Below are 15,173 nucleotides of genomic sequence, written 5' to 3' on the forward strand. Positions count from 1 at the left end.
TTTGTGGTTGTCAAGTGTTTATGCGGTGTGTTGATCATCATGTTTACTCTGCTAGGATATTTATGTGAACTTGAGAGGAACGAGGTTGGCATAAGAATAGGACACAGAAACTGAGAAAAGCTCTTATGTTATTTGTTTGCAGATGCCACTTGCTTTGTCATTTTTAATTGTGACTGAGGTGCTGGAGAGTTATAAATTTGACTATAAATGCCAGTTCTGTCTGAACTATCGATTTCTCTTCCTGTAAAGCTCGTAACTATACTTGAACAGGAACAGGTGCTTTTCATGCTATTTTAAAGAACATTCTATTTTCAGAAAATAGGAAACTTCTGCAGAGACGTGCTGTGAGAAGCATTTCGAACGGTGAAGTGAGTTACAACACAAAATCATAAAAATGTGTTCACAATAAAACACAAAAACCTAAAGTAGTAAACATACTTATACTTTTTCCAACCAAAACAAGTATACAAACTGCTGAACCATGGAAACAGACACACTAGAGCTTTCCATCACTGATTCAACCCTGTAAAGCTTCAAGGCCATTTCACAGGACAAACAACAAAACCTAAAAGTTTAAAGTTCATGAATGTATGAGTGATTGGAGGTACACTGTATGTATTTAAAGGTTAATGTTAATGAGGACACAGGACGTTCAGTCAGTGTATTGTATTAGTAACTCTGTTCACACAGCACACCTCCACTCAGTCTCAAAATTAGCAGCAGTAAAGGTCCATAAATATTAGGCCTACATTTTTCTCTCTTTTTTTTTCTCCAGGAAAGATCTTGGCAGCTACACTGGTTTGACTGTTTTCTCATTTTTGGGTAGGTCTTAAATTATGTTTTTCTGTGCCATTCAATTTATTGAGCTGTTGGAAACTTTCAATTAGTTCATAAATATTCATAAATATGCTATGTATAGTATAGTAGTATAGTTCCCAAATTATTTTAAATTTAATTTTATATAATTTATGCATGTAAATACAAGTGTGTTTCTCCGCAGGACTGTCTGTTAATGTAGAGATGGACACTGCAGAGAAAATCATTCTTTTCTATTTTCTTTTACAAGGTTTGCTTTTCCTCCACTTTTAACTATTTTAACAAGTGCTAAACTATGATAACTTTTAATTTAGTATTTTTAACTAAATTAATTTCAGATATTGGTTTACACAATTTTTTTTTACTGGGATCTCACTCAAAATATTCAAAATTTACCCTTTTAAATGATCATATGTATTGCAATTAAATGTTTTGTGAAATTAATTTAAAAAACATTGTTTGTGTGTTTATAACACAACAGATGTGTTGGTGTGTCTGAATGCTTCACTCTTTGTTTCTGCTTGTGTCTGAATGATTTTCATCATGTGTGTTGAAGGTGTTTGTTGTAGAAATTTCAGCATCATTCTGACAGAGAAGATTGAAGCTCTCAGTGGATCATGTGTGATCATAAAGTGCACATTTGAGATTAACGATGAATATAACAAAGGCCTCTCTGAGAGTGATCCTACAGGATTGTGGCTCAAAGATGGAACTGATAAGAATATCAATCTAGTGTTTAACTCCAGTGATCCCAAACCTGATCACTTTAAAGGGGAAATAACTGGAAAACTACATGAGAAGAACTGCACCACTATCTTTTATAATGCTAGTTCAAATCATGCTGGTAAATATTACTTCAGGATTGAGAGTGGTACTCTGAAATACACCTACACTGAAAAAAACGGAAACTTTTCCACTATAAATGTCCTTGGTGAGTGATTTAAGAACTTTATTTATAAATGAATGTGTTAAATTAATATTTTAAAAATATTTTTCATGCCATCACTGTCACTTGATCTTGTTTTTGTGTGTATTTCAGAGTCTCCCCCCAAACCCACAGTGAAGCTGTATGTGGTTCAAGATCAGGAGGAGGTGTTGGAGGGGAGCTCTGTGAGTCTGCGCTGCTCTGCTGAGACTCTCTGCTCCTCTCCTCCACCAACTCTCACATGGAGCTCCACTCCCAGAATCCCCCTCAGTGAGAGCAGCAGACAACAGGAGCTCATCTCTGATCTGAACTTCACTGCTGCTCACCGTCACCACAGAGTCACTTTCACCTGCACTATAACCTACCAGATACTGGACAAGAACAAAACAGCACAAAACAACATCACATTACATGTTCAGTGTAGGATGCTTTTGTGGATTCACTTCTTTTCTCTTCTATAAGAAGCTAAAAATGTAAAATATCATTCTTTCTTTTTTCAGATGCCCCTAAAATCTCTCCCTCCTTCAAATGTAACAGAACTGATGTAATTGAATGTTTCTGTGAGGTTGATGGGAATCCCTCTCCTGAACTGGAGTGGCATCTGTCTGGACGTCCTGTCACTAACTCTTCAGACACGTTCATCAGTGAAGAGAGATTGAGCAGCACAGTCTTGAGGAGCTCCATCACTCTACATCAGTCACTCACACACACATCTCTGCAGTGTGTCGGCAACAACACTCGTGGCACTGAAAGAAAACTGTTTCAACTGCTTCCCCCAGTTTCATGTAAGTTTCAGTTCTGTGATTCATCCCATAGAACACAGATTGAGTATGGGCCTGTCCCAAATGGCACACTTGATGTGCTCTTGTGGTCTTGTGGACTCACAATGGCCGCTGTGCGTGTGTCTTTTAAGTCCACAAGATATGTCCCATTGTTATTTTATTTTTCTGAAGGGTGTTTGTGAGCGCCTCCTTTGGCGATCGATATGTGTCCTCGGTGCTCACATTTTCTGAGTCTGTAATCCAGAGATCTACACAGCAGAATTCTTCTGAACAGTCAAAATGGCATTACATCACAAAAGTGTGGAATCAATTTGGGACAGGGTCTGTCTCTGTCCATCCCATTCATTGTCCATGCCTCTTATCCTCTGCAGGGTTTTGGGAAATTGAGTATCTGTCAACTGATGATTAGTAAATTAAAGTCGTAACAGCATCAGTCTTTAATGCTAATCTCTCAAAGATCTAAAGATTACGATATCACTCACTTGCTCTTGTTTGAATTGAATCAGTGAATCATCAGTGGTTTTCCAAACACTCCTTTATTCTTCTTTAGGTTCGAATCGTTCCTCTGTGATGATTGGAGTTTGACTTTTTGAATTTGAATATCGAGGTAAACTGTACTTGATTTTCATGACATCACATCGCACTTCAGCGTCTCATCAAATCTTCAGTCCAATCAAATGCTCTCTAGAATCTGAAGTCCCGCCTCCTCCTACATGATCAACAAACACTGAAGCTGGCTGAATTTGGTCATTTGTTCACACATTTACTAGTTTCTGCATGGTGACCATTCACCATGCAGAAACTAGTAAATGTGTGAACAAATGACCAAATTCAGCCAGCTTCAGTGTTTCATTGTTTCACAGCTTCATTGCATTTTTACATCATGATTTTTGAACAAATGAATAAATCAAGACAAAAATGTATGAATGTTATTGCTTTATAAAACAAAATATCAAACCAAGAGGCATTTAAAAAAAAAAATAGGATAAACAAAACATTTCATAAAAATAAATGAATTAGCATTTAAGTGATTAAAAATAGATATAAAATTCAAAATGAAAATGAAACGTATTTTGACACTACACTTAGTGGTCGTCAGAGACTGTGAAAAGCAACACTATGGTTATTTCACACATTCACTAAAAACCACCAGTTGAGCAAAAATAAATAGAGAAGTTAGTTCTGAGAAAAGCTCTTATATCATTTGTTTGCAGATGCCACTTGATTTGCCATTTTGTATCTGCATTGTTATGGATATTTTTAAGTGTAACTATCGTGTCTAAAGCATTTGGGGGTCACTGCACAAGTTGATTCACCTGCCAGTCACATCTGACTTATGATTTTGCTCTCTGTAAAGCTAGCATGTAATTGATATTAAACATTAACACATGTTTTCAGAGAATATATATATAAAAAAGTGCAGGACGCTCCTGACTAAGTCATTCAAACAGTAAGATTGAATTTCTAAATAGAAAGATATTATAATGGACTAAACATTAGTAACATATATCCTTTGTTTCCAGATTGTCCACCAAGCGGAAGGTGAGTCTTCTTTGTTATAAGGCCTGGATATATTAAAGGATTAATCCACTTTCTAATAAATTTTTCCTGATAATTTACTCACCCCCATGTCATCCAAATGGTCGAAGTTCAAAATGACAGTTTCAGTGCAGCTTCAAAGGGCTTTAAACGATACCAGACGAGGACTAAGGGTCTTATCTAGCGAACGATCAGTCGTTTTCTAAAAGAAAAATACAGCTTTATAAACACAAATGATCCGCATTGCAAGTGGTTCCGCCTGGAACTGGCGCCGCATTTGTTCTGTAAGTTGAATAGGGAAGGCGTAGGACATACAGCATAAGCTTTTTGAAGAATACGGAAAGCAGAAGCACTCGCAACGTGATAATTTGTGTTTATAAAGCATATACATTTGTATTTTTTTGTTAGAAAAAAGAAAATGAGTGATTGTTTCGCTAGATAAGACCCTTTTTACTCGTCTGGTGTCGTTTAAAGCCCGTTGAAGCTGCACTGAAACCGTTTGGAGGCCATTGAAGTCCACTATAAGGAGAATAATCCTGGAATGTTTTCATCAAAAACCTTCATTTCTTTCCGACTGAAGAAAGAATGACATGGACATCTTGGATGACATGGGGGTGAGTAAAATATCAGGAAAATCTTATTTGAAAGTGAACTAATGCTTTAAGGTATGATATAGGTTGATGATGAAGATGATGATGATGAAGAAGATGATGATGATGATGATGGTGTTTGAGAGTGTTTTTGTTTTCAGGCTCAGAATGAGGCAGCAGACACATATGCTTCTCTTCAGCTCTCTGCTCCACCCTCTGAATATGAAACTTTGAACATTAAGAGAGATGACACACGATAAACAACAAATACACATTTCATCTTCTTCGTTTTCTTCAGTCAGTTGTTCTTTCAGGATTTATACAATGCATTTATTTCCACACGAAAAAACAAACAAACTAAATACACATTAAAAAACATAAAAACCCAACTAATTTCACATGGATCCCATGTCGGATTCATTACAAATGCATGAAGACCAAGCCTCACTGCCAACAAATATGCATTTTATGTAATATTTTATGGAAAACTCTTTAGTTGTTTGAAATAAATATTTTAGCTTTAGCTTTAGATGGCTTGATTTCATAGTTTCTGTGTCCCATTTTGCCTACTTATACTATGTCGTAAAAGTATGTACTCTTTTTGTAAAGAAAAACTGGCCCCCTTTTTATTAGAGTTCTTTAATTACTATGTACTAACATTTATGTTTGGTGTACTATGATTTGGGACACACTAATTCAAATCTCAACTATTTAAGAAAGAGAAAAATAGCAAAAAAAAAAAAAATGTATATTTGCATGTATTCTAATTTTTATTTAATCTAATATCTAATTTTTGTCTTTTTGTGGACTTTTATGGACTGTCTGGAAAAACAAAAACTTCTTTGTCTTGTAAAGTTCCCATTTATTACCATTAAGTTAATGCATGAGTTAACATGAACTAACAATGAGCAATATATTTTTAATATATTTATTAATCTTTGTTAATGTCAGTAAAAAATGTAATTGTTCAATTATGTGTGTGTGCATGGACGTGAACAGCTCCAAATATAACGTCACGTGTTGTCATGTCAAGATTCCGGTAAATACGAGGTGACGTGAACGCAGTAATAGTCAGTGTTGGGGGCATTACTCAAAAAAGATGATTTCTTATAAGTTATTATTTCTACACTACTGGCTCATTTAGGCTATCAAACGGGTGCTTTCTCTTCGTCCTCTGCAAATTAAGCTAGGTAACGTAATGTTAGTTCGATAGAGAGACGTTTAAATCGTATACCGGTTTTTAAACTTTTTTTTTTTTTTTTAAGCGCGACCCTTTTATTTATGTGACACATAGTCATATACAACCATGTAACTAAACAAGCCAAAACGAATTAATTTAAAACGAAACTTAAGGTAAACCTGCATTGCTCTCATGGTATACCTCTCTCTTTCAGTGAAGTGGAGCAGTGCTCTTGCTGAATGGCACGGATTGCACTACAGACTATTGTACCTTTTATATGTTTTTTTTAAAACTGTATTTTATTTTTCATAACGAACAAGCTGCGATGTCACGTTTCCAGTGCTTTGTTGTGTGCGCGTGAGGCGCATTCGCGATCAAACAGCTGTCTTTAAAGGGGACTTGCCTCGTCGTCATAGCAACGGTTCGTGAACAGGTCAGATTACGTCAGAGTTTGTTGGATGCTCAGACGACCAAACAAACGCCGATTAAAGGTGCACTAGATTCAAAAATTGAATTTATCTTGGCATAGTTAAATAACAAGAGTTCAGTACATGGAAATGACATACAGTGAGTCTCAAACTCCATTGTTTCCTCCTTCTTATATAAATCTCATTTGTTTAAAAGACCTCAGAAGAACAGGCGAATCTCAACATAACACCCACTGTCACGTAACAGTCGGGGTGTACGCCCCAATATTTGCATATGCCCGCCCATGTTCCCAACATTATGAAAGGCATTAGACAAGGGCAGGCATTAACGTCTGGAGCAGCACAACCGAACCATCAGACTAGGTAAGCAAACAAGAACAATAGAGAAAAATGGCAGATGGAACAATAATAACTGACATGATTCATGATAACATCATATTTTTAGTGATATTTGTAAACTGTATTTCTAAATGTTTTGTTAGCATGTTGCTAATGTACTGTTAAATGTGGTTAAAGTTACCATCGTTTCTTACTGTATTCACGGAGACAAGAGCCGTCGTTATTTTCATTTTTAAACACTTGCAGTCTGTATAATTCATAAACACAACTTCATTCTTTATAAATCTCTCCAACAGTGTAGCATTAGCCGTTAGCCACGGAGCACAGCCTCAAATTCATTCAGAATGTAAACAATATAACAGTATACAATACTCACATAATCCGACGCATACATGCTGCATGCATGACGAACACTTTGTAAAGATCCATTTGAGGGTGTAAACTTTGTTTATGTACTGTTTAAGGCAAGCGCAAGCTTGGGGGCAGAGAGCATGAGAATTAAAGGGGCAGTAGCATAAATCGGCTCATATTTAATGATGCCCCAAAATAGGTAGTTAAAAAAATTAATTAAAAAAAATCTATGGAGTATTTTGAGCTGAAACTTCACAGACACATTCAGGGGCACCTTAGACTTATATTACATCTTGTAAAAAAACATTCGATGGCACCTTTAAACATGTTCAGTCGGGTAAACAGACTCCGACCAACGCCAACACCTATCCAACAAACTCCAACAGAGAGTTTGCTGGCGTTTGTTGGTGCGGTGTGAACTGAAACAGCTGAAAACAGCTGGCAGGTGTTAATGTCAAGCCCTGATTGTTACTAAGCCTGCCCTGGGTACACCAAAACTACCCGCATTTTTCTTGTCCGTTGCCCTCACAAATTTCTGCAGTTAAGCTTGGATGTACATTTACATTCCAATAAAGGTTATTAATGCCTCTGAATTTTGACTTTTTGCACCATTAGAATACTTATAGGCAACTAGTCATGATATCTTCCACTCCATGAAACCCATGTTAATGGTCAGTAGTACACATATATGGTGCTTTAATGTATTTGCATTGTACTAAAATGCGTTCATTTTCAATGGACATATATGCGGCTGAAACAGGTAGCCTAGTGCATCCCAAATTTTTCAACATTAACATTTTAATATAACATTATGGTCATTATGGCCTTTAGAAAAATGTTTTTTTGAGGAGGTGGAGTACACAATAGGCCCCTGTGGCACGGCCTAAGCTTTTGTCCTTAATGGCATTTTTTTCCCCTACATTACTTTTACTTTTATACTTTAAGTAGTTTTGAAACCAGTACTTTTATACTTTTACTTGAGTAAAAAGCTTGAGTTGATACTTCAACTTCTACAGAAGTATTTTTAAACCCTAGTATCTATACTTCTACTTGAGTAATGAATGTGAATACTTTTGACACCAGTGATTTTTACATAAAGTATGTTTGAACAAATTAATAGATCTAAGCAAAAAAAAAAAAAAAGTACGAATGTTGTTGCATTATACAACAAAATATCAAACCAAGAGACATTTATTAAAAAAATAAAATAAAAAAGTAGTTCAACAAACATGTTTCACAAACATTAGCAAAATTAATTAGCATTTAATTTATCAAAAATAGTTATACAATTCAAAATGAACACAAACATATTTTGACACTATACTTATGACACTTGCATATGATGAACGACACTATTGTTACTTCACACATCCACTAAAAACCACTTTGACCCAGGCTGGCTTAGCAAAATATAAAAAACAGAATAGAGAAGTTAGTTTTGAGAAAAGCTCTTGCATCATTTGTTTGCAGACACCACTTTCTTTGTCATTTTACCTGCAATGTATTTTTAAGTGTGATTAAGGCGTCCTTTTTGGGTGTCACTGCACAAGTTGATTTAATTATATAAGCCAGTCCTGTCTGACTTGTGGTTTTGTTATCTTCAAAGCTAGTATATAACTGATATTAAACATGAACCTGTGCTTTTCAGAAAAAAGAGTATGAAACTTCAGCAGACTAGAAGAGAAGATGCTACAAGAAGCATTTCGACCACTGATGTGAGTTACAAATGACACACAAAATCACACAAATGATTTATTCACAACACAGAAATGTTGTAAAGAAGTTTGTAAAGAAATGTAAATAACTTCTAACTTCTGAACAATGTACACAGACACAATTCAACCCTGTCAATCTTTTAGGCCGTTCCACGCGAGAATGAAGAGGAGTCTGTTTATGCCAATAATGTCATGATGTCTTCTGCTGGAACTGCTACAGAAAATCCAGAATCACTCATTTATTCCTCCATTGATTTCAAAAACGTTACATCAGAGTCACGAGAGTTAAGGAACATCTCTTCACTTCATGCCGAATATGCTGTGGTCAAACATTGTTCTGGAGGAGTGTCAAAGGCAGAGAGCTCAATGGGAGAGTCTTCAAGAGCGATAGAGGCACCGGTGATTGTGAGTGCAGATGGAGTTACTAAACAAACAGAGTCAAAGGATTCAGAGGAAGAGCTGTTTGCAGATTCCTCTCAGCTTTACGCAAGGGTTAAACGTCGCAACCCATAGGGAACTTCAGCAGGGGTGTTTTTTGAATAGTAAAACGATTGTATTTGCTTTTGGATAGTACAAAGATGGTATTCCAGTGTTATATACAAGATAGTAATTAATCAGTATCAAGATATAACCATGGTAGTCGTGCCACCAAGCACCAAAAGAGCTCTTTTTCTTGTCTCATTTGTTGTTTTATACATCATAATGGACTCTTTTTTTTTTCTTGGCAGGATTTTTATGTCTCGCATTATTTATTTACCTGGCTGACTTTATCCTTTACATATTGCTGTGTATTCTCTTTCTGATTCTACAGTCAAACATTGTAAATATTCAGAGAGAAGTTTGATTAAAATCAGCTTTTAAAAATGTCAGTAGCTGTTACTTTATTTTATTTTATTTTTTTTGAACAAAGTCAATGTAGAGTATATTACATTTCATGTCATTGCAAAAAAAAAAAAAAAAAAAGCACAAGTTGGTCCAATGGAGGTTGCTTGACCAATTAAATTTTCCTACTATTTCTTTTTTTTTTTTTTTTTTTTTGAGTGATTACATATTGGTATTGCAAAATTGTGGTAATCAGACGTTTATAGCAGTGTTTCTCAAGGATACGAGGGAAGGACACACCTGTGACTCATCATGACCATAGACGTAGTGTCCGTGACGTCACCCATAGAGTTCTGAACAGCTGGGCTTAGTTCAGCCCCGACAAAACGTTGCAAAACGTTTTTTAAACGGAAACGGTGGCGCGTTGAACACCCTGTTGTGATGACGCAAGCGTTGCAACTATGGCAACTGAGAAGGAAATTCTTTGTGTTCTTTTTGAAGCCTGATGAAGTTGGTATAAATAGGTGTTTACTGCAACATACGCTCGATGTTACAGTTACTGCCCTTGCCGTTCAGAATAAAAGAGAACATCCCAATCCAATGAAAGAATTTGGGGAAACTTTTCATTATTGCGATACAACACTTGCCTTGCATTTCAGGATGAAAACACAAACATTTCAGGTGAAGGATAATCCACTTCTTACCTCCCAGACTGTGTTATGATCTATATTATTTTATTGTTTAATGGGCTTATCATTAATACTGATCACTGTTGTTGTGCTTTGATATTGTAATATTTATCATTATATAATCAGAGTATAGAAAAGTTTATTAAAGTGTACCTTCACAATACAACACCAAAATATATAAGTAAAGTATTTTTATGTTACATTAATACCCAGTGTGCGAGCTGTCTCTTTAATACCGCGTGGTTTATATACATCTTGCCGCTGATTGGGCTGACATTTCTAACACGCCCACCAAACAAGAGAAAACGCATCTCAAACAGGAAACGTGTCGTTCAACCCGGAAAACGTAGCAAAACGTTGCGCACCGGTGTGAGCTTGAATGTGCCCCAGTTTTGGAAGCAAAAATGAGGTCGCTGCCATCTTAGCAGTGCGTCACCGCACGTTAGGGCTGGGCGATATATCGAATGCTTTTGTCACGCGCATTTCGTCAGTAAAGCCGGTTCCCTGATTACCGCTAAATCGCCATCACCTGCTTTCAAATGAAGCGGCATTTAATAGACAGAGCCGTAGTTCACTGACAAGCCACGCAATATCGCGTTCAATATCGACGGCGATTCATATCGATATTGAACGCGATATTGCGTGGCTTATCAGTGAACTAAGGTTCTGTCTATTAAATGCCGCTTCATTTGAAAGCAGGTGATGGCGATTTAGCGGTAATCAGGGAACCGGCCTTACTGACGAAATGCGCGTGACAAAAGCATTCGATATATCGCCCAGCCCTACCGCACGTCACTCCCGGATAACTGAAAATGGGCAAAGAGGCGGGACGAAGTTGGAGCCCATGCGACTTGTTGCTGAAACCACGCCCGCCCTAGCTATCGATCTTAGATACTATCTAAAATATTAATAAAGATAACAATATCATTAGAAAGTAATAAAGGGTTACTGTCAATCTACGGTGCCTTTTTTACGATAACGTTATAGATGCTCCAACACAGGTTAATTAATTTGTGTGGGGTGTGCAAATAACACAAATCAAATGGGATTTCATACCTTTATAATGAAATAGAGATCGCGAGATGAATCCAATCCGTGGCACTTGGGTAATATATATATATATATATATATATATATATATATATATATATATATATATATATATATATATAATCAAATGTTCTCTCAAACTAATGAGCATGTGTCCAAAGTATAATTTTTCAAAATAGTGCAGCAGTTTAAGTTATATCCAAGCAGTGCTGTCGGAGTTGTATATCCTCCTGGTATTGTCATTGTAGTAAATATCAGGAACAAAACTTTTAGCCAATGCCACGACGATCCAACAACGTGTGTTCCGCATGCGAGCACATGTACACAGACTGACATCTGTCTCGAGTATGCAGCAAGCCATATTGTATAAACTAATCCAGAAAAAGCACAAATACGACTGAGATGCCAAATTCAGCGGCTGAAATGAGCTGCTGAGGTGACATGACGGCTCACAGACAGCAGCGGCATACCTGTCACTCAAGTGACCACGCCCTTAATTATGCAGAACTTTAAGGCTTAATATAATTTAAACAGATGAGCTATAAAAAAATTCACCACCCTCAGAGTTGTCATGAAGGGCAAAATTCACAGTATAGACCAAAACCACAATATAAACCAGACTGTAAACATGTTTTTTTCTGCTGTAAACTTGGCTAATTTAACATGATGGTCAATGAAATTCTGCTCACTTCTGCAGCCTTTCCCTAGCGGCCAGTCAATGAATTGCAGTTTAATTCACTTCCGTATGGCTTCACGAGAAACAGGGGGAGGTTGCCGCTTGCTCATGACTATTCAGGAAGCTTCCTCACTCGTCGCGGTGCAATTAGAGAATTGAGACAAAGCCACTGGAAGGCAAGCCTGCAACCTTTAGCCAAAAAAGCATAACGGCTAATGCTAACGCTCCGCCCCCGCGGTACGCTGGGGAATAAGACCAGAGGCTGTTTTTTGAATGGAAGCCAGTGGATGAGAGGCTTCACTATGCTGATTAAACAGCTTTTGTGGGGAAATAGCTAATCATTTAATTAATCAACAGCCTGTTTGCTAATCTTCAGGACGTTTTACACTAAACAATACTTTCGTTGGAAACTATATGTACATGGTGTGCAGCGCTGAGGCAGCTTGGCCTGCAGACGTATATGCTCCGCCAGCCAGAGCAGAAGTGGTCCTGCAGGGCTTGGATGGAAGGGCCCTCTTAGTTTTCCAACCCACAGCCGTGGGGGGACAGAGGTGAGCCGCCACCGCTTCGTCCAGGGGCGGTAGATGCTCGTAACCCTTATACGGGGCGCGCCACGACTTCGTCAGCTCGTTGTGAATCTCTGGGAAAAACGGTGCGGCACGTTGACGAGGGGCCTGGCGGGAACCCGGCAGGAACCACTCATCGAGCCTGCTCCGTGATGGCTCCTCTGGCGGAGCCCATTCGAGGTCCAAAACCTCTACTGCTTTCGAGAGGATGCGGAAGAGCTCGGCATCCATACCCGGCTTCCAGTCAATGGGCTCTCGCGAGGGAAGGCGGGCGGGGTCAGAATCACCGGCCCAACCTTCGGTTTCAGAAGCCGCGAGAAACATGAAGTCATCCAGCAGCTCGTCCTCAGAACCGCCTAAAGAGATGAGGTCACTCGCATCTGCCGAGGGACGCAGCTCAGGGCGGGAGAACAGGATCGGGGACTGCTCTCTTGGGGGAGAGGGTGAGGCATGCGGGGAAGCTGGCGTGACGTCATCCGACTCCGTGCGCTGGGCCGCTCTGCCCCGCTGTCTCTTCCTAGCCGGCTCGCGGGAGGAAGAAGACGGGAGGGCGCGAGTGGCGAGATCGTCTTCACTGAAGAAGGCGATCCGCGAGCGCAGAGAGGCGAGACTCATGTTCTCACAGTGAGAGCACGAGGTCCCGGCGAGCGCGGCCTCTGCATGGGGTCTGCCCAGGCAGCCGACGCACTCACCGTTTCCGTCGTCGTCATGCATAGAGGCTCTGCATGTGCCACACGAGTGTAACAACGCCGCCGCCGTGAAAACGGCGTTTGAGGGGCTCTTTTAGAGCGGCGAGAGCCGCTAGAGCGGTGAAAACCGCTGTTGGAAGCCCTTTTAGAGCGGCAATAAACCGCGGGAAAATCGCTCTTTTAGGCGCGCCGGATGGCGACAGGAGATGGGCTGGCAGGCGGCCGGAAGCAGGCAGCTCGAGGCGAGCTCAGCAGTCCGCTGCGGGAGCCTCTTCGACGGCGGCGAGAGCTTCTTTCCAGGCGAGCTTCTTCCAGGCGGCAAAGGCTTCAGCCGCAGATCAGCGAGGAGCGATGTGAAGTCGTCGCTGAAGGAGAGAGAACTGAATTCCTATGGCGAAACACCCGCTTATATAGCCCTAAAACCCACCCATTTCGGCGGGAATATTCGCGTGCTCTGTCGCCATAGGTCGCGCAGCTATGCCACGCCGTCATTGGTTCAACAACTTGTCTATGAGTGAACCAATGACGATGCAGTTGCACTGCGTTATTGAAAAAGGCTTCAGTAACGGGGAAAAAGGAGACCTTTCCCCATACGCAGTATGAGTGAAGTATTGAAAGGGAACTCCAGTTGCAATGTTGTCGTGTAGCCGGTGAAACTGGAGATTTTGGCTTGTGACGTCAGAACGCGTGCTGTTATCTCCTTTGATTGACGTCAGATTGTGTGCTGCTATGTCTTTGTTTACATGAGGTGATTCTGTGAAATGGCAGGCGTAGCCAAAATATTGCTCTAATTACTGTACTAACAGGGCTTATAGAGTGCCTCAGGGATGACATGTTTTTGTAAGCCAACCCGGAAATTAGCGGCGCATGGGTTCCATCGATCGAAAGCCTATGCATTTTTCCCATAGACTTTTGGAAAATCACAGAAAATAAGCTCTGTGTTTAACAAAGGGTTATGACACTTACACGTTTTGTCTATCAAGATAATCTTTACAAGTTAAAACAACATTTATACATTTTGAAGCCTAAATGAAGTGGTCAGATATAAAAAGCTAACTGTAGGCTATAAACGGACTACAGCACACCATGGTCTCGTGGATCAACGTCATCACCACCTCAAACTTTATTTTAAAAACAACTTTATTTATAAACATACTCGCTGATTATGATCTGTGCTGTTATGGATACTTATCCACTCTTTCATGAGAAATGCTGTCCAAATGTCCTGTTTGTCATGATGACGTCTAAAGTCCCCGCCAAAGGAAGTAGCCCCTTTTAGCGATTTGTTAGCAACCGCCGTTTTGAAGACACATTAAAGGTTTAAAAAAATCACAAGCGGGTTATAACTGGTGTGTTTTATTTCATAGATCAAAACGTGAAAATATTTCCACAGACCTTATTTCAGACGATTTAGCAAAATTGACTTCGGAGCGATGGAACCGGAAGTCCTAAAATGCTAACTCGCTTCCAGGTTTTGCCTACAAAAACACGTCATCTCTGAGGCACTTATTACATGTATACAGGCTTCTGATTGGCCAACATGGCTTTAGGGTCAGGGTTATATCGCCACCTGTTGGTTTAGCATGCTCTTGACAGTGCATCATATGTTTTTGTATTTTTATGTGGACAAGATTTTTTTTAACGGAGGAAAAACTGTTTATAAAAATACCCGTACATGTGGACAGTTTCTATGGATTCTGATTGGAATATTTTCACCTGTTGCTCATTTATTTACCTTTGTTATCTCTGTATTTATCTACCCTTAGTTTCCTCTGTTTATTGTTCCAAGTCATCTTTGTATTAAGTGGTTGTGCTATGTTTTATTCCTGTTAATCTCCTGCATGTTTCCTTTTTGAGATTAATATTAATATTATTTAATATATGTGTTTTTCCAGATGAGCTGGACCAAGGGGCACGAGGCACGTCTGCTCGGTGATGGTCCTCGAGGGACATTTGCTGCCAATGTGGAGTGGGTGCTAGTGAACTTCGGTTCACCATCTGCCCCCTGAGGATGAC

At 39.3% G+C, this 15,173-nt stretch overlaps 1 protein-coding gene across 1 annotated transcript; it reads left to right on the forward strand.

The window, feature by feature from the left end:
• The first annotated feature begins 229 nt into the window (after positions 1-229).
• LOC137024615 (Schwann cell myelin protein-like) lies at positions 230-15,166 on the forward strand. Its single transcript, XM_067392362.1, has 10 exons — positions 230-368; positions 776-822; positions 1,001-1,066; positions 1,373-1,747; positions 1,856-2,161; positions 2,242-2,526; positions 4,047-4,065; positions 8,599-8,665; positions 8,810-9,070; positions 15,053-15,166. Exons 3-10 carry the CDS (start codon positions 1,021-1,023, stop codon positions 15,164-15,166), a joined length of 1,473 nt encoding a protein of 490 aa, XP_067248463.1. The 5' UTR covers positions 230-368; positions 776-822; positions 1,001-1,020.
• Positions 15,167-15,173: the final 7 nt, after the last annotated feature.

This window comes from Chanodichthys erythropterus, chromosome 8 (genome assembly GCF_024489055.1).
Source record: "Chanodichthys erythropterus isolate Z2021 chromosome 8, ASM2448905v1, whole genome shotgun sequence".
NCBI lineage: Eukaryota > Metazoa > Chordata > Actinopteri > Cypriniformes > Xenocyprididae > Chanodichthys > Chanodichthys erythropterus.